Here is a 24,073-nt window from a genome sequence, read left to right on the forward strand (position 1 = left end):
CAAATACTAAGATTTGCTAAAGTGTTTTTTTTTTTTAATCAAGAAAATGTCATACATCTTGCTATTCCAAGGAAATAGCATGAACTTAAAATTCACCAGATAAGACTTGGCAGTAATTTTCTTATAGGTTTCATTGCTTCCTGTGTTTTCTTAAACAACTTGCTTACTACAAGAACTTTAAAAATTAGACCTTCTTTCATAGGCCTTAGGAAATAAGCTGTACTTTATTTTCATGTCTTTGTACCAAGACGTAAAAGTTAAATTGGATGCTTTTAAAGTTGGCATTTATCTTTAGCATAATCTAGAAATTTTAGTTGTCTGTCACTCCTCTCTCCCTTCCTTTTTTCCCAGGATTTTATGTATGTTTCTCAGATTCACATTGTAGGGAATATTTAGTTGTAATATTTAGGTCTCAAAGTGAAACTGTGTTCATGAATTCTTCTATGTCTTCATGTTGCAGCCAGTTAAAATTGCTCATTGAAAATTTAGCACAGGTAAATAAAGGTAAGCAGTAGAGTAGTTGGAGGGAGGAGGATGCCTTTAATTATATAGGGAGAATTGCCTTCCACCTTCCTTTTTAAGAAGCAATTATTCAAAATCCACATATTCAGTAAAACAATCTGGCAGTTGTGGGTCAGCTCTGAGACTCAGGATATCTAGTGCCCACATTAATGATGAAGTTTATAATTGCGGCCATTTCCTTTTGTGAGTTTTTTTTTTTTTTAGTTCTGGTTGGTAAGGAAGGAAAAAGCTCAGGGCACCGGGGTTCCTCAGTCCGTTAAGCAACGACTCTTGATCTCATGGTCATGATCTCATGGTTTGTGAGATCGAGTCCTGCATTGGCCTCTGTGCTGACAACATGAAGCCTGCTTGGGATTCTATCACTCCCTCTCTCTCTGCCCTTCCCCTCTCTTGCTCTTTCTCTCAAAATAAACCTTAAAAAAAGGGGGGAGGGGGAAGCCATCTATCTCACTGCCCTTCCTTCTCTGAGTAGTGGAATTTGAAGCAACATGCAAAGGAAATAAGCACAGTTGCCTAGGAAACCTTTCTTTTTCATGCCCTTGGTTCCTGTTTCTTGACTTCAGTTTATGATTTCATTTATTATTTGTTTTACTCAGTACCTTATTTTGGAATGACTTTTGTATTAATGATATAATTTCGAGTTGTATTGGTCTGTCTAATATGAGAGATGTTGGAAAACAGTATTAGATATTGTAGAGACTTAGAAATATTATACTGAAATAGTTCCCTCGAAGCTTTTAGTGCACTGAATGGCAGTTTTCACCCTTATTTGAGCATGAAACACTTATTACATACAGGACTAGTGTTTCCATAAATACACCTTGGCAAAGGCCTTGGTTGAATGTTAGATGTTTTCAGATAAAGTATAATTAAGTTTTAAAAGTGGCCTCCTGGGGCACCTGGGTGGCTCAGTCCATTAAGCGGCCAACTTCAGCTCAGGTCATGATGTCACAGTTAGTGGGTTCAAGCCCCTCATCGGGCTCTGTGCTGACAGTGCAGAGCCTGGAGCCTGCTTTAGATACTGTGTCTCCCTCTCCCTCTGCCCCTCCCTAACTCGTGCTCTCTCTGTCTCTCAAAAAATGAATGAAAAAAAAAGTCTGTCTCTCAAAAAAATGAATGAAAAAAAAAAAACGTTAAAAAATGTGGCTTCCAAAGTGGTACTTGAAAAAATAGTGTGGTCTTGACACTTTAACAAGTTAGACCTTTTGTGTGTTAATCTTTTCTTTAATTCCATTGTAATCTTTTTAAAGCATAGCTGTCCAAACTGATAGCAACTAAATTAATGAGGTTTATTCAAATTTCCTTCAGCCTCAATACTTATTTGAGAGACAAATTTATTTGGATTATATATTTTGTCATCATAGCCAGTATTTTTGTGTATGTAGTTTTTAAAGATAGTATCGGATCTCCGATTACCAAGGCATGACCAGTTCTGGACACACACAGTTCAGGATGCAGGGAAGTCTGTGTGCTGAGGATAAATGAAGTGTGTATTTTATAATAGAAGAGCCATGTGGTCTTCTGGATTAGACTAAAACCGGGTATAAATTTTAATTAGGTTATATTCCTTCTTACGAACTAATCCAGTCACTTTCTTGCCTAGCTCCTCATAAGGAACATTGTAAAGAAGAAGTCCTGTTAAATTATTGCTAAAATAGCAATACTGTTGTATAAATACAAATTAATACTAGAATATCTGAAAGATTAATTTGAACTTTTATTTCATTTGTTGAATAATAGACTTTTAAGTTACAGGATGTAATGTGATATTTAACCAGAGGAAAAGCCAGAATTTCAGGGGTTTCATAAGGAAGGAGGTAGTGCAGTATGTCCTAACTTGAAAAAACATAATCATTATTACAATTTTATACTTAAAAAGATAATATAAAATCTGCTTTTATAGTACCCACCCTATATCCGTTTTACTCAGCACTCTGTCCCTAGTGCATTTAGCACAAGGCCTAACACACTGTAGTATAGTTGACCCTTGAACAGCACTACAGTTAGGGGCCCCAACCTGTGCAGTCAGAAATTCATGTATAACCTTTGTCTCTCCAAAAACTTAACTAGTACTAATAGCTTCCTGTTGACCAGAAGCCTTACCAATAGTATAAACAGTCAATTGACACATAATTTGTATTAAATGCCCCATATATTATATTCTTACAATAAAAATAAAGTAAGCTAGACAGAAGAAAATGTTAAGAAAATCATAAAATACATTTACAGTACTGTACTGTATTTACCAAGAAAAATCCACTTATAAGTGGACCCATGCAGTTCAAACCCATGTTGTTCAGAGATCAGTGGTATTTAACAACTGTGTATTTTCTTTAAAAAAAAGAATGATCAAATAAAGAACCAAAGAAAATATATAGCTTGACAAAATCTTCTTAGTGGTGTGTTTTGAAGGTAGACTTTATTTTCTACTTATTAGAGATTATCAAGGAGGGGAGAATATGAGATTTTCATTGTCTGCCAGGTGGGTAGCTTTTAAGAAGACTAGGAATTACTAGTCTGATAGGAAGAGCACTGAATCTCGGGTATCTTCTCACCCTTGCCCTCCTGCTATTAATTAGTTGGATGCTATTAACCAAATTAATTTTGTCTTTAGTTTGTTTTCTGTCTTTCATTTGGTTAATGGGGATGATAATACAGTCTCCACCTTTTTACTTGAGTAGTAATGAGAGTCAAAAAAGAATAGCTGTGAAAGTTTACAGTCTTATAAAAAGTCCTGTCTTTCTTTGTTTAATTATTATTTACAGGCTGCCTAAATTATATCTTTGTGAATTCTGTCTAAAATACATGAAAAGTAGAACTATTCTCCAGCAGCATATGAAGAAATGTGGTTGGTTCCATCCTCCTGCCAATGAGATTTACAGAAAAAATAATATTTCTGTCTTTGAGGTAAAGTAGATGTTTTATAGTTGTCTTCCTATCATTTCAAATGCAGTACCACCTATACTGTATCTAATTGTAGTTGTCTTTTTTGCAATGTTATTTTACTGTTGTACTCACTCTTGAGTCTGATAATCCAGTTTATAGGAGAAGCAGAATTAGGCCAATCCAGATTGTACCGAGGTCACAATCTTGATCTCAGAATAAATTATTCTGTATTTCAGGATTCCATTTGATTATAAAATACCAAATGATTTTTTATGTTTAGATGTGATAAAATTGTGTCTTAGAATCTATGAAATAATGGTATTTAAATGAAAAAATTTCTGTTGCCCCACTTAAAAGGAATATTTGGTAGAGATATTTAATAACTGTAGTAAGTTGTATTTTGTAAAGTTATAAAAATATATATTTCTTACTTCATCATGATGATATGACTTAGGCTATGTTCGTGATTTTGTGTTGTTGGTCATGGGGTTTTAGTTTCTAGATCCTCAGTTCATGGTTTTACTGCCAGGTATTAATTGAACACCTGCCATGTGCTCAGTTCTGTTAATTACTGTGATGATAGAATTTCAGATTGTGGGGATCACTCAGTCTCTAACTTTCTTGATTTTCCCTGCACTTTCATTTTAGGTGAGAAGTAGTGGATCTCTTCACCCTCGGTGGGGGTGGGTGGGGAGGGTGGGGGAGGGTGGGGAGGGGTGGGGAGGAAGAAGGGTGTGGTCTACAATACCCAAGAGCAAAGTGCTTCTCGCCTTAAGCATATACTGGTGTATATTTTAAAAGAAGTGATATTAAATTACTTAAATTATTGAGGTTTCTATCCTGAAATATTGATGTCTTAGGGTTTAATGTGGGTATTTATGTAAATATGTTGTAATTTATGTAAATATGTAAATTATGTTGGCATTTGTGTAAAAGAGCAAGCTCTCGAAGCTCCAGCAACCCAGGGGTGTGTCAGGAGAAATACACAGTGGTGCTCCTGATCTTGGCCATCCTGATTCCAAGAAATCTCTCGTTTGCCAGGTTGCTACCTAGGGAACCTGCTTGGTTGATGCCTCTGGCAATAGTTAATACTCCTGAAAATAGCTTTATTTCGGGGCAAATCTGATTGTGGCAGCCAGACTGCATTGCTTTTGGATGCTGGCATAGAGTGGACTATAGTTATACCTTGTTTTACTTAACAAATGTATTTTAGAAGAGGCTGCTTTTAGATCTTTTGTTGAATTACTTTAAAAAATGAATCAAATCAGCTTGCTGTCTGAAGGATTACTGCAACCAATCTTGTTATAAAAGCAAAAAGTGCTGTTTTTAAAAGGGTCATCATCTCCTTGTCTAGCTATTCGTACTTTGTTGAAGTGCAGTATTTTATATATTTAGTTGTCTTAAAACAGCAGGTACCATAATTCTGCTGTTTCAGAGGATAGCTTCCAGGTTCTCATCACTGACATCTCTCTTAGGCTGGACTGTGGATACTCACAGGTATTTGTAAGTGATGTGTATTATTGTTCTAGAACTAAAGAGCGACTTTACTGACCATTTTGTTCTATTATTTTCTAGGTTGATGGGAATGTGAGTACCATTTATTGTCAGAACCTATGTCTCTTGGCAAAGTTGTTTCTTGACCACAAAACACTCTATTATGACGTGGAGCCATTTCTTTTTTATGTACTAACACAGAATGATGTCAAGGGCTGCCACCTTGTTGGCTACTTTTCTAAAGTAAGTATATCAGCTTAAAATATGTTTGAATTCACATGGAAATCTGAAGCAATCTTTGTCAGTTCTCACTAGAACACTACAAAGTGCAGCACCTTCTGGGCACCATCTAGCTTTTGGAAAGGAAAATAGAAGGAATATTCAGAAACTTACCAAGGGCTAGAAGGTATCTAGTAACATTCAACAGACTGTAGTCTCCTAGGAACATGAGCTGCCGATTATACTCAAGAGGAAGAGTTTTAAAATGACTTCTATTCCCATGGTAATAATAGATAGAACTTGTGAAATAAACAGTCATTACCTCTTTGAGCTCTTTCTCAGTTTAAGTCTGCTCTTCCTACTTTAAATTTGAAGCACAGAAATAAGAATAAGCCCTTTTTATTAACGGATGTTTTCTTCCCTTCCTATAGTCTTTCATTCTTTTGGGGTGAACAAAAGGTTTTTTTTTGTAGTCAAACAACGTAAAAGATGTACTTTTATTTAAGCTGGCCTATGGTAAAATCTAAGTATATGAAATGGCTAAGTGGAAAGTACCAGCTTTCTGTTGGCTATTTCAGAAGTTAAATATAATTATATATATATTGCCTTATTTTTAAAAGTGTACACAACATTTTGGGGTTATTTTTGTAAAGTTAGGTACAACTAATGGGGAGATGGGACTGCCCTATGTAGCACCAGAGCAGGAAACAAAAGAATCCCTGAAATAGTTGAAATAGTTGTTCCCCTGAATTTTCCCATTTCTGGAGTGTCACATCGACTCATCATTTATAGCTTTGCAGACTGATTGGGACTGAGATTCCTCTGTTCATATTAGGCAATGACATACTGTTTTTGAGTTGCAGATGGTGTTGGATGGCATAATTTTATTTTATATTTTTATTCTCCTGGGATGGTTGCTTTGTGGGTAGTGACAATGACTTAACGTTGTCCTGTCTCCTCCCACTGGGGTATTTTTTCCTTGATGCATATGGTATTCTCAGAGGACTAGGGCTGTGGTTTTGACTGTTAGTCTTTGTTTCTTAATAATTAGCATTACTATTCAGTCTTACTAGCGTGTTGTTTTAAAACTTTCTTTACCAGGAAAAGCACTGCCAGCAGAAGTACAACGTTTCCTGCATAATGATTCTTCCCCAGTACCAGCGTAAGGGCTATGGCAGGTTTCTCATCGATTTCAGTAAGGATTATAATAATATCATTTCTCATTATCTCTTTTTGTGGGCCTTCCGTATATATTTTTAAAGATTTGCAGATGATTTATTGGTTGCTAGTATCTTCTGTCATACTGCTGTATGGGACTTTAAAACCTAAAGTCATGAATTTTTTCTTTTTTCTTTTTTTTGGATTGGACATGAAATATTTTTAAATAGCCTATACCGGAGGTACCTGGGTGGCTCAGTCAGTTAAGCGTCCTACTTCAGCTCAAGTCATGATCTCATGGTTTGTGAGTTCAAGACCCGTGCCGGGCTCTGTGCTGACAGCTCGGAGCCTGGAACCTACTTCGGGTTCTGTGTCATCCTTTCTCTCTGCTTCTCCCCTGCTCATGCTCTTTCTCTCTCTCCTACAAAAATAAACGTTCAAAAAAATAAAATAAAATAGCTTATACTGAATACTAACTTCTGTGTGATCTTTTGCAAATAGTTTTAATTTTCAACTGCTAACTTACAGTGGAACTTAGTTTTATGCTAATTCTAACTCACAACAATACTAAACACGTGTAACTACTTAAATTAATACAGTAAAGTACAGGACTTGCCTTATTTTTGTTCTTCAATTATCTGGGAAAGTGTATACATCATTTCTTACTTACAGACTCTACCTAGTGGTTAAAATATGCAGTGCACCTTTAAAAATCTTAAAAATAAATGTCTAGGAAATAATTTATAGGAAATACAGGAAATAATTTAATCTGACTTAAAAATGGAAAGGAACAGTTCTGAAAAAAGTCATCATGGAACATGTTGATAGTCTTGCTTAGAAAGTAAATATATTTTTACAATAAATTTTATATTGATTAATAAAATAGTGATTTTTCAGGGAATATTTTGATACGGTTTTTCTTCTAAGTATCAGATGGTTATATCACCAGTGGTAAGAAGTTAATTCTCAAGATGGACCAGCACAGCTTATTCCACTTGGCCTTAGACTGCACTTCTGACCATATTTTATTGGAAATATGCCACTGATTATTTTGTACATTTTCTTGGCCTTTTTGGATTAGTAGTAGAGAGAGCAGCTTAGGTTATTTAATATCAATATATTGTGTTGAAATAGAACTCATGTTTGGATGTGTTATTCCATTACACAGCAAAGTTAGGGGAAAATTTGTTATATATTTGAGATAAACAATAGTCTAGGATTATTATACTAATTGTTTTCATTTGCTTTTCCTAATGTAACCTAATTTCCCACATTACCATTTATAGATTGCCTTTAATAAAGTTTCCTTTGATGACAAAAAAACTATATTTCTTCTGCCATCTCCATTTTTGATACTTCTTCTTAGAACTTATGCCTTTCTTTTCCTGATCTTGAGAGTCATGCTCTAGACAGGAGGACAAATGCCACCATACACTCACTGTGACAGCCCCACGCTGACATCCTTACTTATCAAGAATTAGGGTGACGGGTAATTGCAAAGAGAGCTTTGACTGACGTAAGAAATTGTCATCTAATTCACTTGCAGAAGAATCATAATCTTAATAGATAGAATTATTTAAAAACTAAGGCATCCTTTTGTACTGTTCTACAGTTCAGGTATAGCTGTTGCCATCTGGTGGTCCAGATAAAACATGCAAGAGTGGTTCCCCTATAAAATAAAAAGCATTATTTCCTTAATCTTATGTAGCCTGTTAATATGAGGTTGTATGATTTTTTTTTTAAGTTTGAATATTTTAACAATGTGGTTTATAGCAAGTATAGACAAAGTAATGCTAACCTCATGTTCTCTCAGTATATACAAATTACATAATCTTCTGCAAATTTGTGTTGAAGTAATTTTTTAATTTGTTTTTTTTTTTTTGGAGGAATTTGCTTTTGAAATTATTATTTCCTGTACTACTTAGATTGGTTGTGGAAGAGGGGATTGTTATTTTGGTGAATTAGCCTATTTTAGGCTCGCTGACGTATTTGTGATTTGGTGGTTTTTTAGGTTATTTGTTATCAAAGCGTGAAGGCCAAGCAGGGTCTCCAGAGAAACCATTATCCGATCTAGGTCGTCTTTCCTACATGGCTTATTGGAAAAGTGTAATATTGGAGTGCCTTTATCACCAAAATGACAAGCAAATCAGCATTAAGAAGTTAAGCAAGTTGACAGGTATCTGTCCTCAAGACATTACTTCCACACTCCACCACCTACGAATGCTGGACTTCCGTAGTGATCAGTGAGTATCACATCCCTTTGTTATACTTTCAAAAGATAATCAGGTGGAAGTTTTTGGATCAGGCAGCCAGATATCAATGAAAGGGTATAAACTAATATAATAAACTAATACATTTGGTAATCCTGAGACATTTTCCTTTCTATGATCCTTGATACTGTTGACCTTAACTTTTTTTAAATTGTTTTTTCTGGTCTTTCTTCTAACTTTTGGACATAAGCTACTGAATCTTTTCTAATGTTGGGAGCTTCTTCACAATATGAGAACAACTCTAGAAATAATGCCTAATAAAATATATGTCCATGATTTATTTCCATTATATGTGGTATAAAATAAAATATAGGTCAAGGGAAAGTCAGCTCACTCTTATCTGCAGTGATTGGGAAAAGATCACAGAGAAAGGAAGGAAGCATTGGGCTAGAAAGATGGAGAATAGGACATAGTGTACACAGAGTAGCAGAAATTCCAGAGCTGGGAAGTATGAGACAGTGAATGGTTAAAATAACCAAATCCATTGCTGTTGTTGAGTATGAAGTATGTGTCCAACTTTGTATTTGTTAGTTATCTTGTATGGTGGCATATTTCTGTATTTCATCTTCCCAGGCAGGCTATTTTTGAAGCATTTATCATCATCTCCAGGTTTTCTAGGGGTTATAGCTCCATATTCATTGTTAGGTACTCTTATACGTTGTTGATTGCTATAAACTTTGCTCTGGTTCCAGATTTGTGATAATCCGCCGGGAAAAACTTATCCAGGATCACATGGCCAAGCTTCAGCTGAATTTGCGGCCTGTAGATGTAGATCCAGAATGTTTGCGCTGGACCCCTGTCATAGTCTCCAATTCTGTGGTCTCAGAGGAGGAAGAAGAGGAGGCTGAGGAAGGAGAAAACGAAGAGCCGCAGTGCCAGGAAAGAGAATTAGAGACAAGTGTAAGGGCATGAGTAGTCTCTATTTTTGATAACAGAAGGCTCTATTTTTGGTTTTCATGATTATTTGTGATATGTGTTACAATATCTTAAACCAACACAGTCAATTCACATTAGATTTTCAGAGATGATTACAGTGATAGAGATTTCAAGAAAGCTGGGTTTTGTTTACTTAAATTGTATATTTTTAAGCCTTAGGTCATTAGGAGACCTTCAAATTTGTAATAATGTGTTATGTAGAACTAAATATTTCTTACCAGAGTGCTGATAAACGGCTAAATCTTAAGCTGTGTAGTAACTGACAAATCTGAATTTAATTCTGACCATTGTTAAAACAAATTAAGATACCTTTTCCTTAAAGTAAAACATTAAGGAAATAATGTAAACATGTATGTTCTAATAGAGCACTAAACAGTTCAGTGGGTACACAGATGTCTTTAGCCATTAAAGGGTTAATGAGGGACTGTATGACATTGTATAGTTTTCAGTATTTTTTGTCATGTGATACATACCTTTCTCTGTTTTTTTTTTAAAGCCGTGCTTTCTTCCTTTAAAAATCTATGTCCTCCTTTGATAAACGTAAACAATTTCATGCCCCTGTTTAATGTAATTTAATTTTCAAAATGAAATTAAATATTCAGAATAAAAATAAATCAAAATAATTACAGAAATTTTCTTTCATTTTTTTCAAACACCCCTTTTCTCTTGCCCATGCCCCAGAGTCCATCTTCTCTCCGTTTATAAATTTTTATTTCTGATAAATTTTAAAATTATATCACTTAACATTTATAAGAACAATGCTGTTCATTTTGTTTATTGAAGGTGGGATTACATAGTGGTTAAGAGCACTAACTCTTGGGTCTGACTGCCTGGGTTTATATCCCAGCTTCTGTATTTGCTGTTGCATGTCCTAAGGCGAGTTACTTATATTTTTTTGTGCCTCGGTTACCTCGTTTGTAAAATGAGGATGTAATAATAACACTTCATACAATTGTTGTGAGGATTAATGTATCCTATAAAGCATTTAAAGCAATGTCAAACACAAGAGAAATATTCATGATAGCTACTAAATTATGCTTTTCTTTTTTAAAGCTTTGTTTTCTTATCTCTGTATTTAGGAGGAGATATAACTGAATAAGGCTGAAAGATTAACCAGCATGGTTTTATTTTCTAAAATCAGGTGGGAAAGTCTGCATCTCGGGAGAACAAAGAACAAGATTCTTACTCTTCAGTAGAAAGTGAAAAGAAACCAGAAGTTATGGCACCAGCTAGTTCTACGCGACTGAACAAGCAAGTCCTTCCCCGTGATAGTCTTCCTGCAAACAATCAGCCATCTCGGAGAGGCCGCTGGGGAAGGAAGAACAGAAAAACCCAGGAACGTTTTGGTGATAAAGATTCTAAACTGCTCTTGGAAGAGACATCAGCTCCTCAGGAACAATATGGAGAATGTGAGGAAAAATCAGAAACCTCCCAAGAACAATACACTGAAAGTGAGGACCAGTCAGCAGCCTCTCAGGAGCAGCCCAGCCAGGATGGGAAGCCAGACATTCCCAAAAGAAGACTAAGTGAGGGGGTTGAGCTCTGGCGAGGACAGCTAAAGAAGAGCCCGGAGGCACTGAAGTGTAGATTACCAGAAGGCAATGAGAGGCTGCCCCGTCGCTATAGTGACGGTGACAGGGCTCTCCTCAGAGGCTTCAGTGAGAGTAGTGAGGAAGAAGAAGAGCCAGAAAGTCCTCGGTCCAGCTCCCCACCAATTCTTACAAAGCCCACACTGAAGAGAAAGGTAAGGCTTTTCTTGTGATTCGTTTCTTCGACTTGTCTGTTCTTTCCCCAGTTGCAGCTTACTATATACATTTGTCTATCCCAGAGTTCTGAGAAAGTAAATGTAGAAATTCTTAGTGTGTTATTTTTTAGACTTTATACCTTGGTGTATTGTAGCTTATGATCCTCCCAGTGAACATTTGAAATGTGTATAGGACTTCTTTGGTTCATGGAAATGAACATAGACACCATGAGCTTATTTAAGAGCCAACAAACTTTTTTAGCTTGCTGGTTTGATGTTCTGATCATGACTTTTAGGGATTTGTAAAATATTTTAAAAGCATATATAGATTGGAAATGTTTATGTTAGAAAAGGAGAGAAGTATTTGACAGTTTGATGGACAGTGGTGCCCTGTGTTGGGGGTGCTCTGAGTGAGGCCATTCGTCTTGAGTGGGACTTACTCCCTGTGGTCTCTTCTCCCATTTCTGTCTCCCCCCCCCCCCCCCCCCCTTTCTTCCAGTGGTTTGACTTAACCTGGTTGTGAAAATATTTTCTCAGTTCTATTTGTCATCTTGCAAAGTTTGAATGAAACCAGTTTATAAATGCGATGAGAGGATGAAAACAAGTTCTGGTAAACTGTATACCAGAACTACCCCAGGCTGTGGAGTGAACTTTAAGCATTTCCACAAGCCAGCCACACTGAGCTCAGCAACCTGGATGAACCACCGTGTAGTAGCAGGGTGACAGCTTCCACCCAAAGCAGTGAAATTGTTCCTTTCCTTAAGCAGAGCCTTATGAAAAAAAAAAAAAAAAAAAGGGCTATATATAAAAATACAAGGTTTTAATTTTAGAACAGTTTGAGATTTATGCAATTATTGCGAAGAAAGTACAGAGAGTTCCTGTATTCCTTACACCCAGTTTCCCCTATTATTAACCTCTTAGGTTGGTATAGTACATTTGTCACAAAGAGCCAATATTTTGTTAACTAGAGCCCATATTTATTTAGATTTCCTCAGTTTTCCCTTATGTTCTTCTCTTCCAGGATCTCATCTAGCATACCACATTACATTTAGTAGCCATGTCTCTTTGGGCCCCCTTGGGTGTGACAGTTTCTCAGACTCCTTGTTTTTGACAACCTTGACAGTTTGACGAGTACTGGCTAGGTATTTTAGAATGTACCTCATGATATTAAAATGGGCTAATAGGTTTGGGGGAAGAAGACCACAGAGGTAAAGTGTCATTCTTATCATATAAAGGGTGTGTGATACGTGTGTACATGTATACACATGCACACACCAAACACAAGAGTATTACTGTCAATATGACTTATCACTGTTGAGGTTAGTCTCGATCACTGGGTTTGAGGTTGTGTTTGTCAGTTTCTCCACTGTAAAGTTACTCCTTTGTTCCCCTCTCCCATACTGTACTTTTTGGAAGGCAGCACTGCCCACAGGCCACGCTTAAGATGTGGAGAGTTGCACTGTATTCCATAGGAGTTCTGCTTGGAGATTTACCAAGATTTCCCCATCTGCTTATTTATTCAAGCATTTCTTTATGTCAGCATGGACCCAGATATTTACTTTACACTTTGAGTTATAAACCAGTAGTACTACTTTATTTAATTTGTTCCTCAGATTCTTCCAGCTTTGGCCATAGGAGTTCTTCACTTCTGTGTCCCTTTAACTTAATATGTACCCCCATTGTTGTGAAGGTGTTTTGGGTTTTTTTTTTTTTTTTTTTGAGCACTTCCTTACTTTCTAGTACTGCGAGATGATCTAAGCTTATCTTGTATATTTTATGTCCCAGTCCTAGAATCAGCCATTTTTCCAAAGAGCAGAGCCAGACATGTTTAACCTACTTTGAAAATTGTACTTCAACTAAACAGACTAGTAAATTTGAAGTGGAGAGAAATTGAACCCTGGCTCACTCTGCCATTCATTATGTGATCAGGAAGACTGTATCTTTGCCATTCCAGGCTTCTATTGCCTGTTTTTAAAACTGTGCTATTTCCCTGTGTAAAAAAGAGAATATCGTAACAGGCAGTGAGATCATGTACACAATACCTGAAGTTCTTACAGGAATGCGCCAGACTGGGAGTCAGAGACTGTCTTTTACAACCGTTTCCATACTGACTGGGTATGTGACCTTACACAGGTCCTGTAACCTGTCTCACCTCTGTGGAGTAAGGAGATTGGATTAGATTATTTCTGGTGCATCATCTCTATCATTTTGTTTTATCTGTTGTGTAATTTAAGGTATTATTAGATCAACCCTAGTACAAAATTGTGCTCAGTGTGCCACTTTCCAGTAACAGATTTATTACTTTTGAAATACTTCGTATCAGGTAATTACACATCAGCTCCATGTTTTTACATTTCACCATAACTCCTTATGGGTAGCTCATGAAGATGGCATACAGCTTTACTAATAGTTCTGTTGATCTTCAGAGAGCTATGAGAGCAACAAAAAGTGTTTTAGTCCTTTTTTTTCCCCTCTTGAAGTAAGAGAAGTTAAAGGACTAGCTTCTGTGTCATTTCAGTATTGAAATAGGCAATTCCCTAGGGTGTTAAATTTAACTGAACTATTAAAGGGAATTATAATATCTGCTCTCTGTGCCTTTTATAAAGTTCTATTCAGTTATCCAACATCTTTCTGTGATACTTTATGGTACCTTATTATAGTATTTTGAAATAATATTCAAAATGTCTGTTGGCTGATTCGAGTAGGTTTAAAAACTATTAATCGTGTTATTAATAGAAATGATAGTATTAATTCCTGTAAATACTTTCTTTCTCTTCTAAATAGAAACCAATTCTTCACCGAAGAAGGAGAATCCGAAAGCGCAAACACCACAACAGCAGCGTGGTCACAGAAACGATTTCTGAGACTACAGAGGTATTGGATGAACCTTTTGAAGACTCTGACTCTGAGAGGCCGATGCCACGATTAGAACCCACGTTTGAGATTGATGAGGAAGAAGAGGAAGAGGATGAAAATGAACTCTTTTCTAGAGGATACTTCCATCGTTTGTCCTCACAGGATGTGCTCAGGTGTCGATCCTCTTCTAAGAGGAAGTCTAAAGATGAAGATGACGAAGAAGAGTCCGATGACGCTGATGGTATGTTTTACAGAACCCGCTGCTTATGGTAGTTTTAGTGTCTCTAAAGAAACACACTTCAAGTGATAACTGCAAACCCTTCAACAAAAAAGCTGAAAAATGACACACCCCACTAAGCAAGTAAGGGATGGCTTGATAATCTCTAAAAATTTGTGTCAAGCACATTCATCCCCATTTTCTCCTTTAGTCCTCTGTCCTTTTAAAAAGTTTTTTTTCTAGTCTTCCCTTCAACCGAGGACCTAGTTTTTCCACTGGAGAAAATATCTTGCTGTTAGGAAATTGTTCTTTTTTGCCTAATCCTTTCTCAGCCATTATCTGAATCTTCAGTTAGTTGGTGGATTGGAGTTAGCCTCAGGAAGATCTTGAAGTAATAACCCTTTACCAGAAAGTACACTCTTGTGGACTTACCTGTTTTGCTAATTGTTGTATGCGGAGTGCTTAAAATGGACACTCAGTAAATATTGTTAAATGAATACATGCTAAGATGGTTCTAAGATCCAACTCATGTAAATTGGACTTGCCTCACATCTGTTCAGGATGTGAATCATATCTGAATCATATCTCTAATGTGCCTTTCTCTACGAGTAGTAAATTTCTAATAAAAATGGTGACAGTGCCTCAAAATAGGCTCAATTTTTATGGCATAGCTAAAAATCCAATGGATTACTTTTGAAATAGCCTTGTCATTTAGAGATAAAGAAATGGGCTCAGAAATGTGCTAGGTCACAGACTAGTTCATCCTCCCCTAAAGTTTCTGCCAGTGCCTCATGCTGCCTGCAGCTGCAATGTTTGCCTCACCATAAGGTCAGACTGAGTTTTTTTTTTTACTTTGGTGGGTGAATTTGAAGAAATCTAGTTGTCCTCTCTTGGTGGATGTATAGCTTTTATTAACTGAGTTTTTTTATTCTTCTCTTAAAAATAAATCCACTCAATTTCGTATCTAGTGGAAACTTGTGTTTTTTCCATTCTCCTGTTTTTATATAATAAATAGTTTAAATAGTGATGACTGAGTTCTTTTATTGTGATGTATATATTAAACTAAATATTTATTGTATAAATTTGGCACTTCAGTAAAATTTCTGTCTTGGATCATTGTAGCTCAAATAGTATCCCCTGTTTAAGTTCTTATTGACTTGGACAAATTTTCTCTGATGCAACCATTTCCATTCTTTATTTTCAAGTTACTGCTAACTGTACCTTCTTAGTTCTCCTCTCCAGATCCTGTTTTTGCTTGGTGTTCTTCCTTTTAGAAATTAATTGGAAATGTGAAGGTACTTAATGCTGCACCACACCTAAATATGGTTAAAATGGTACATTTTATGCTATGCGTAGTTTACTACAATCCTTAAAAATAGAAAAAAATTAATGGGGAGAAAATAATACCAATATCAAATTTATTTCTGATAAATCATTGTCATTAACTTGTTTTTTTTCAGGTCAGTATTTATTTGGGACTAAATGCCTTGCAGCTGTTCCCATACAAACACAACATTGACTGAGCATGTCAGATTGCTTAGTCATGGCCTGGAGTAATTAACTCATGATATTACCTGAAGTCATGATTTTATGGAAACTAAAAAAAAAGCCAGAGAGATAATATAAATTGCAAACAGGGGTAAAACAAAAAAGAAGAAATGAGTTGACTTGTAACTTACATAGTAAAGACAGCTTGTCTAAAGTAGTTGTAATAACTATTGAGTATTTGCATCTTTACACAGCTTATCTCCGTTTTCTAGATGATAAAACTGAGTATTTTAGACTAACTTACAAAACCATGCAGTTGGTGATGATAAACCTGAACTGGCTTTAACTGGTGGTTGGTAACAGAATGTTGACACGGATTCTTTCATTGTTCTGCCAGCTCACTGCATGACTTTAGAAGATGTCATTAATTAGATTTCTCCTTTAGATTCTTAGCTTGTAAGAGAAGGTAATCAGGAGTTTGTGATGATTAATAAAATCATTCCCGTTGCACATGTGGTCTCAGAAAAAAGTACTAGAAAATACACAAAATCTTTTAACTTTTTTAACGTGTGTGTGTGTGTGTGTGTTTTTTTTTTTGTCCCTCTGTGTAGACACTCCTGTTCTAAAGCCAGTATCTCTCTTGAGAAAATGTGATGTGAAGGATTCTCAGCTTGAGCCAGATACATCCACACCTATGAAAAAGAAAAAGGGATGGCCCAAAGGCAAGAGCCGCAAACCAATCCACTGGAAGAAAAGACCTGGTCGCAAACCAGGATTTAAGTTGAATCGGGAAATCCTACCCGTTTCTACCCAAGAATGCATTGTTGAGCCCACCGTTCCCATTCCTAAACCGGGACGGAAACCCAAACTTCAAGAGAATGAAGAGACTGTTGAACCAAAAGAAGACTTGCCTTTAACGGAAGAAAGGAAGGATGAGGAGGAGATGCACGTGGAAGCAGAAGAGGTTGAAGAGGGAGAAGAAGAAGATACAACCAGCAGTGAAGTTAGAGCGGCGTCTCCAGTGGATAGCAACAGTCCCGAGACTGAAACGAAAGAACCCGAAATAGAAGAGGAGGAAGAGAAGCCCCGTGTCTCAGAAGAGCAGCGGCAGTCAGAGGAGGAGCAGCAAGAGCTGGAAGAACAGGAGCAAGAGGAAGAGGATGAGGTGGCTGTAGAGATAAACCAGAATGAAGACCATGATGCAGATGATGAAGACGACGGCCATCTGGAATCTACCAAGAAAAAAGAGCTAGAGGAGCAGCCCGTTAGAGAAGATGTCAAAGAGGAGCCTGGTGGCCAGGAGTCTTTTTTAGATACTAATATGCAGAGCAGTAGGGAGAATATAAAGGATAAAGATGAAACAGAACCAGATTCTGAAGAGGAACAGACTTCCCACGAAACATCCATGGTATCAGAGCACATGCCAGGGTCTGAGGACGATCATGAAGAAGATTCAAACTCTAAAGAAGAATTAATTGAGCTAAAAGAGGAGGAAGAGATTCCTCACAGTGAACTGGATCTGGAAACTGTGCAAGCAGTGCAGTCTTTGACTCAAGAAGAAAGCAACGAGCATGAGGGAGCCTACCAGGACTGTGAAGAAACTCTGGCCGCGTGTCAGACCCTGCAGAGCTACACCCAGGCCGATGAAGACCCTCAGATGTCGATGGTGGAAGACTGCCACGCTTCAGAACATAATAGCCCGATATCTTCTGTTCAGTCTCATCCCAGCCAATCGGTCCGTTCAGTCAGTAGTCCCAACGTGCCTGCCCTTGAAAGCAGTTACACCCAGATCAGCCCGGAGCAAGGATCCCTGTCCGCACCCTCTATGCAGAACATGGAGACCAGCCCCATGATGGATGTGCCTTCCGTATCAGACCACTCTCAGCAGGTGGTGGACAGTGGCTTCAGTGACCTGGGCAGCATTGAGAGCACCACAGAAAACTATGAGAACCCCAGCAGTTACGATTCTACGATGGGTGGCAGCATTTGTGGGACTAACTCTTCCCAGAGCAGCTGCTCCTATGGTGGGTTGTCCTCCTCCAGCAGCCTCACCCAGAACAGTTGTGTTGTCACTCAGCAAATGGCAAACATGGGCAACAGCTGCAGCATGATGCAGCAGAACAACGTCCAGCCTGCTGCTGCCAACTGCAACATCAAGTCACCTCAGAGTTGTGTGGTGGAGAGGCCTCCCAGTAACCAGCAGCCGCCGCCCCCACCACCGCAGCAGCAACAGCAGCAGCAGCAGCAGCAGCAGCAGCAGCAGCAGCAGCAGCAACCAGCACCACAGCCTCCGCCGCCCCAGCAGCAGCAGCAACAGCCACCGGCGCCGCCACCACCTCAGCCCCAGCAGCCTCAGCCCCCGCCCCCACCCCAGCAGCAGCCCCCCCTGTCACAGTGTAGTATGAATAACAGTTTCACTCCAGCGCCTATGATCATGGAGATACCGGAATCTGGAAGCACTGGGAACATAAGTATTTATGAGAGGATTCCAGGGGACTTTGGTGCCGGCAGCTACTCTCAACCGTCAGCCACCTTCAGTCTAGCCAAGTTGCAGCAGCTGACTAACACCATTATGGACCCTCATGCCATGCCTTATAGCCATTCTCCTGCTGTGACTTCCTATGCAACCAGTGTTTCTTTGTCTAATACAGGACTGGCTCAGCTAGCTCCGTCTCATCCATTAGCTGGGACCCCTCAAGCACAAGCCACCATGACTCCGCCCCCAAACTTGGCATCCACCACCATGAACCTCACGTCACCTCTGCTACAGTGCAACATGTCTGCCACCAACATCGGCATTCCTCACACTCAGAGGTTGCAAGGGCAGATGCCAGTGAAGGGGCACATTTCCATCCGCTCCAAGTCCGCGCCACTGCCCTCTGCAGCTGCTCACCAGCAGCAGCTGTATGGCCGCAGCCCACCAGCGGTTGCCATGCAGGCTGGCCCTCGTGCATTGGCTGTTCAGCGTGGCATGAACATGGGGGTTAATTTGATGCCGACCCCTGCCTATAATGTCAATTCCATGAATATGAACACCTTGAATGCCATGAACAGCTATCGAATGACGCAGCCCATGATGAACAGCAGTTACCATAGTAACCCTGCCTACATGAACCAGACAGCACAGTATCCTATGCAGATGCAGATGGGGATGATGGGGAGCCAGGCCTATACCCAGCAGCCTATGCAGCCAAACCCTCATGGAAACATGATGTACACTGGCCCCTCCCATCACAGCTACATGAACGCTGCTGGTGTGCCCAAGCAGTCACTCAATGGACCTTACATGAGAAGATGAGCAAGATGAACTTGCAATTAAAAACTTAAATATATATAAATAAAGGAACCTTTTATACTGACAAACCAGAGAAAAATGGACCTTTTTCCAGTTAAAATATTGCTGTAGATTTAGAGGAATTTTTCTTTGGTTTATTTTATTTTTTAGAAAACCTGGTCTTCTCTTTTTTTTTTTTTTTTTTTTTGGGTTCATTTGTTCTGGGTTTTGGTTTTCTTCATAATCTTGAACATTTTACAATAGAACTCATCTAAAAATGGATTTGGGGATAGGGGAAACATGCACAAAAATCTTTTCATAATTAAAAAGAGCCTTACTTTCTTTACATACCACATGGACAGAATTTGTGTAAAAGTGAATTATCTTTATTTTATTTTAAAATGTATGTTTCCCCTCACTGTTTGCAGCTCCCAATGTTGTCATTTTTAAATGTTATATATACATCTCGGGGGTTAACGAGACCCCTTCCTCCAAACCCAACCTTTCATTTCCTACTTCATTCCAGCAGGAGGCACTTAGGGGAGACTCGGATGGGGACATGGAGAACAACCCAAGCTCCTTAAACTTATTATTATTGTTAATATTATTATTATTATTATTAATAAAGCGAGGCAGGAAAATGCTTCTCCTTTTAAAATCCCCTCCACTCCCTACACACACACACACACACACACACACACACACACACACACACACACCCACCCACCCCTCTTGACCTCTTGAAACCTTTCCCCAAGAATGTTTCTTTATAGATGGACTTCATTGAAATGTTTGTTTTTCTTAAATCAAGTGTAATATAATTTTGGGGGGGGGGGTTTGTTTTTTACTGTTCCCACTCAGCACTCAGAGACACAAAAATACTGTAAGTCTCAATTAACAGCAGAATCTCAGAGGAAAGCTGTTTGCAATCCTAATCCAGCCTTGGAGGAATAGAGATGGTCAGTTAACAATCAAAAAGAGGAAATTAACCTCTTGTTTTTTACCACCTGGTGAATCAGCCATAACACACATATTCCACGCAGCCTCTTGTTTTTAGTATGTACTTTGAGATGCTAAGGGTCTTGATTCTTGAGCCTTTGACTTTGACTAAACTCAAACAGCAGTCCCCAGTGCTTAGCCTCTTACATTCTTATACAAAGTGTTGATGGATGACTGTACATTTCAGTGATTTGAAAAATATCTGACAGACATTTGACACTGTTTATTTTATGTTGGAAGAGATGATTTAAGGGAGATCATGGTGTGAGTTTTATAGCTACTTAAATGATACATACCTCTAGTTTTCATTTTCTTGAGATCCTGAGTTCATTCCCTGTGAATCAGAGTGCACCAGCCCCTCTCCTGTGAGTGGTTAAAAGAGAAGAGGGATAAACCAACCACCAGCATAGTAGGGCAAATCTGGACAGCAGGGTTTTAGCAGGTTCCTTTGTTGCTCCCAACTCCATTATCTTTTCTCTTGTGCAGCCAGTTCGCCCATTCTCTTCCTGTTACTTGCTCCAGGGATAGGTAAAAAAATATATATATATATCTATATATATGTTCCATCATTAGAAGATGGAAAATATTATACCACTCGGTATGTGCAGTCAAATATCCAAAAGGGGGAAGTACTGCTTAAAGAAATACCTGTAAGCATTAAATTCTCTCCTTTATTTGTACATTTTATATAGATAAATTTTTGAAGTACTAATTAGGCATTAAATTTTTTCAAATGCACAGGTTTGTTTTTTTTTTTAAATACACTTTAATTGACTTTCTCAATTAAATGTGTTAGGTAGAAAAAGGCAGAATTCCACATCTTAACCGCTATCAATTCTGAGCATGTGCAAGGCTGTGTAGGACCCAGTTTCTCTGTATATACTCTTCCAGTTCCCAATCATCTATGTAGAAAGTGCACTGTGCTGCCCTCTCCCTACATCTTCAGCTATGTCATTGCTTCCTGGTTGGGGTGGGGATGGGGTGGGTCGGGAGGGAGGTATATTGGGAGGAGGGTGGGTCAAGGCAGAAGGAGAAGCTGTTGAAATGAGGGCCGTGAATTCAGTTTCTGTTGGTTTGCGGTTGTGTTTGGTTTTATTTGTTTCTTTAAAAAAAAAAAAAAATTCAATCGGGCAGCTCCCTTTTCCACAAGCCTTTTTGTGACTGTAGAACTATTGTAGAGAAAATGTTCTTTTCTATATTATAAAAGAAATTATCCAACACAGTAATATTGGTACCTGTCATTTTTTCACTTCTGTTTAAAAAAAAATGTATTTTTAGCAAGATAACTTGGGTAATCTTCTAAAAAAGAAATTTAAAAAACTCACTGTTAGTGACTTTGATGCCTTTTAAAATAAGAGCTTTTTCATTTCATTCCATCTTTAAAATTTTTTATCTTTGTTGTAGAATATTAAAAACTATTTTAAGAAAGATAAAAATTCTCTTTAAAGAGATCTCTAGAGTGTGTGAATAGAGCTCCAGATGCCTCTAAAAGCCGCATGTACAAATGAAGCTAAGTCTATTCCTGTCTGTTTATATTTGCTTTTCCTGTTTTGTAACCTCTTTGTACTTTGTTCATGGTGACTTGTAAGCTACGGGGAAGGGGTGCCTAGATGCCTTTGTATTTCTCCATGTCATGCGCTCCTGGGCCAGTCGGTCTCCCTTCCTCTCCTTGTATGTAATATCACTTTTTTTTCCCCTTTCTAGCAAGTACTTTCAAAAGAACTCTGTACATTTTAACATAAAAAAAAATAAATTATGTTGAGCCATTTTGGATGTCTGTCTTGCATGTGGAATTTTTCTCCCAAATATTTCAAACTCTCAGGTTCCTTTTCTACACACCGAGACTTAGAAATATTAGCCTTTTCACATTCCTCTTTATGTAGCAAGTATAAGTTCATGGCCTTTACTTTGAAATGCCAGTCTTCGTTCCTATGTGTGTTTAAATGCAGACAGTATAGATGGTTTTTCCTTTTCCGGTGAAAATGGTATTATAATCTCCCTTTGGAGTTTTTAGGGGAAATTCCATTGAAACCTATAGAGACTGTAATTCATTTAAGCAAAGAGAGGAAATATGGTTGCAATAACAAGTAGCTCCTAGAACTGGAACAAAGCTGTTTTTTCTCAGCTTACCTGATTATGATATAATCGAGGAAGATTTTGCCAGAAGCCAGGGTCTTGAACATTTATGATCTTCTCTGATGTTTTCCAAGCTGTTGTACTTGCCTCTCTTCATTTAGAATTTTGGATAGAAGGCAGACTCCAGAAACTTGGATTTGGCTTTGAGAAACTGATAGCTGGGGGTAGGGAGGTAAGGCAGGTGCAAGTTTTAGCTGCGACTCTTTGCCGAGTGAGGAATTCATGAAGTGTCCATGAACAGTACCTATAGCAGACATTTGTTCTTGATCTTAATGCCATTTAAGTTTATAGTTCTGTCATCTCCAGAAAAGAAATGATTTGTTTCCCTTGATTTCTTTGCTTGCTGAAGTAACTATAATTTGGACCCATTGCTGGCACTTGTACTATGCAATCATTAGTGGATTGTCTCCAAAACAAGCTTCTTTGTTCCTGCAGACTGCCTGTTGTAAGTGAATTCAACAATACAGCGAGTCTGATTTTTTTTACAAAGGAGATGTGACCCCAGAATGTATTCTAGATTTTTTAAAGTGCTAACACTCCCACTATTTTTAAATTACATTTAAATTATAATTTGAATAATATTACATTTATAGCCAACCCATGAATGATCTCACTAGAAGGAGGTACTCTGGTTTCTTTATGGTCCACCTTCTGGCCTTTTCACTCTACATCAAAAAGGTAGATGTGGGAGGAAAATGATAATGCACTTAATTCATGTATATTGCTGAGAGCCTTGGCCTACCAGTGTTAGACTCTATGGCCTTGCATTCAGTAACTAGGGTTCCAGGAAATCTATTCCTTTTGGGCCTCTCTCAGCATCTCAGGTAGTGCCTAGCTTCCTTTGTAGCATAGTGACAACTGTGGGTATTCCCTGAACTCCAGGGCCTGTCAGGTAGACAAGTCTAGCTCTTTAGGTGACCATTATTGTTTCAGATTCTTCATGTTACAACTGAGGCAGTGTATAGTGGGGTTTTGTCCTTCCTCTTAATGTGCAAGACGTACGTCAATGATGGTGGAAAGGGAAAGGCATAGTGAAAAGAAATAAGGAAGAACTGTCCTTGGCAGAACAGAAGAAGCAAGATCATTATGACAGGTGGTGGGGAAACAAACTCCATATTCTCCGTGTGACTTTAAAGAAATCTAAAAATTCAAGTGGCCCATTTCTGTAAATGAACTCAGAAGACCACATAGAGTTAACATTTCTTAGGTTGGCAAATGTCTGGAATTCTTGAACGCAGTCATCCCAACAAAGCTGACAATCCCCAGAGTAAAACTCAACTCGTTTGTTAATAAATTTCTGGTAAGGGACAGGGTGGGTTTGTTACGTAAGCTGGTGTGGTCACCTAATGCAGTACAGACCAATGGATTTTTTTCCCAAAGTGACAGCTACAAATTGGGCTTAATGAGATTCCTTGCTGTATTAATAAGGAGACTAAATATTAGTATTGGTACCAATTACATAAATCCTCAAAAAGGTGGCAGATGTAATTTCTGCCCGGAATAAGGAAAACCCTGGGGCATCATGATGGGCTTTGGTGTTTTGAGATCTTTTAAAACACTAGGCAGAGACATTCTCAGTGAATTGTTTTCTGGTGATTTTTCATGAATAAACTTTTAAGTGTGAGATAATATATTCTTGTCATCAAGAAAAAAACATTCCAACATTTAACTCCACTACACAGACATCTCTGAAAGCCACATTGAAGCGACATTCAAAAAAAATGTTTAACATTCTCTGAGATGACATTTTTTTAACCAACCATTTTTAGTTTATATGTGTACAGAGATGAGCAAACAAAGACAAGTGGATGAACTGACATCAACTAGTCACCTGTACTTTAAAGCATGGAATGAGGGCCTGCTCATCGGCATTT

The 24,073-nt window shown here is 38.1% G+C and overlaps 1 protein-coding gene across 4 annotated transcripts in view; it reads left to right on the forward strand.

Annotated features, from left to right (window-relative positions):
- Nucleotides 1-21,836, forward strand: part of KAT6A (lysine acetyltransferase 6A) — a 113,924-nt gene extending 92,088 nt beyond the window's left edge. For all 4 annotated transcript variants that reach the window (XM_045459189.1, XM_045459201.1, XM_045459197.1 and 1 more), the window contains exons 10-17: nt 3,288-3,429; nt 4,984-5,145; nt 6,223-6,316; nt 8,291-8,522; nt 9,242-9,449; nt 10,627-11,229; nt 14,014-14,326; nt 16,402-21,836. In XM_045459189.1, the coding sequence (XP_045315145.1) occupies nt 3,288-3,429; nt 4,984-5,145; nt 6,223-6,316; nt 8,291-8,522; nt 9,242-9,449; nt 10,627-11,229; nt 14,014-14,326; nt 16,402-19,088 (4,441 nt within the window). In that variant the 3' untranslated portion in view covers nt 19,089-21,836. The remainder of the gene's footprint in view (nt 1-3,287; nt 3,430-4,983; nt 5,146-6,222; nt 6,317-8,290; nt 8,523-9,241; nt 9,450-10,626; nt 11,230-14,013; nt 14,327-16,401) is intronic.
- Nucleotides 21,837-24,073: the final 2,237 nt, after the last annotated feature.

Source organism: Leopardus geoffroyi, chromosome B1 (assembly GCF_018350155.1).
Source record: "Leopardus geoffroyi isolate Oge1 chromosome B1, O.geoffroyi_Oge1_pat1.0, whole genome shotgun sequence".
NCBI classification, from domain to species: domain Eukaryota; kingdom Metazoa; phylum Chordata; class Mammalia; order Carnivora; family Felidae; genus Leopardus; species Leopardus geoffroyi.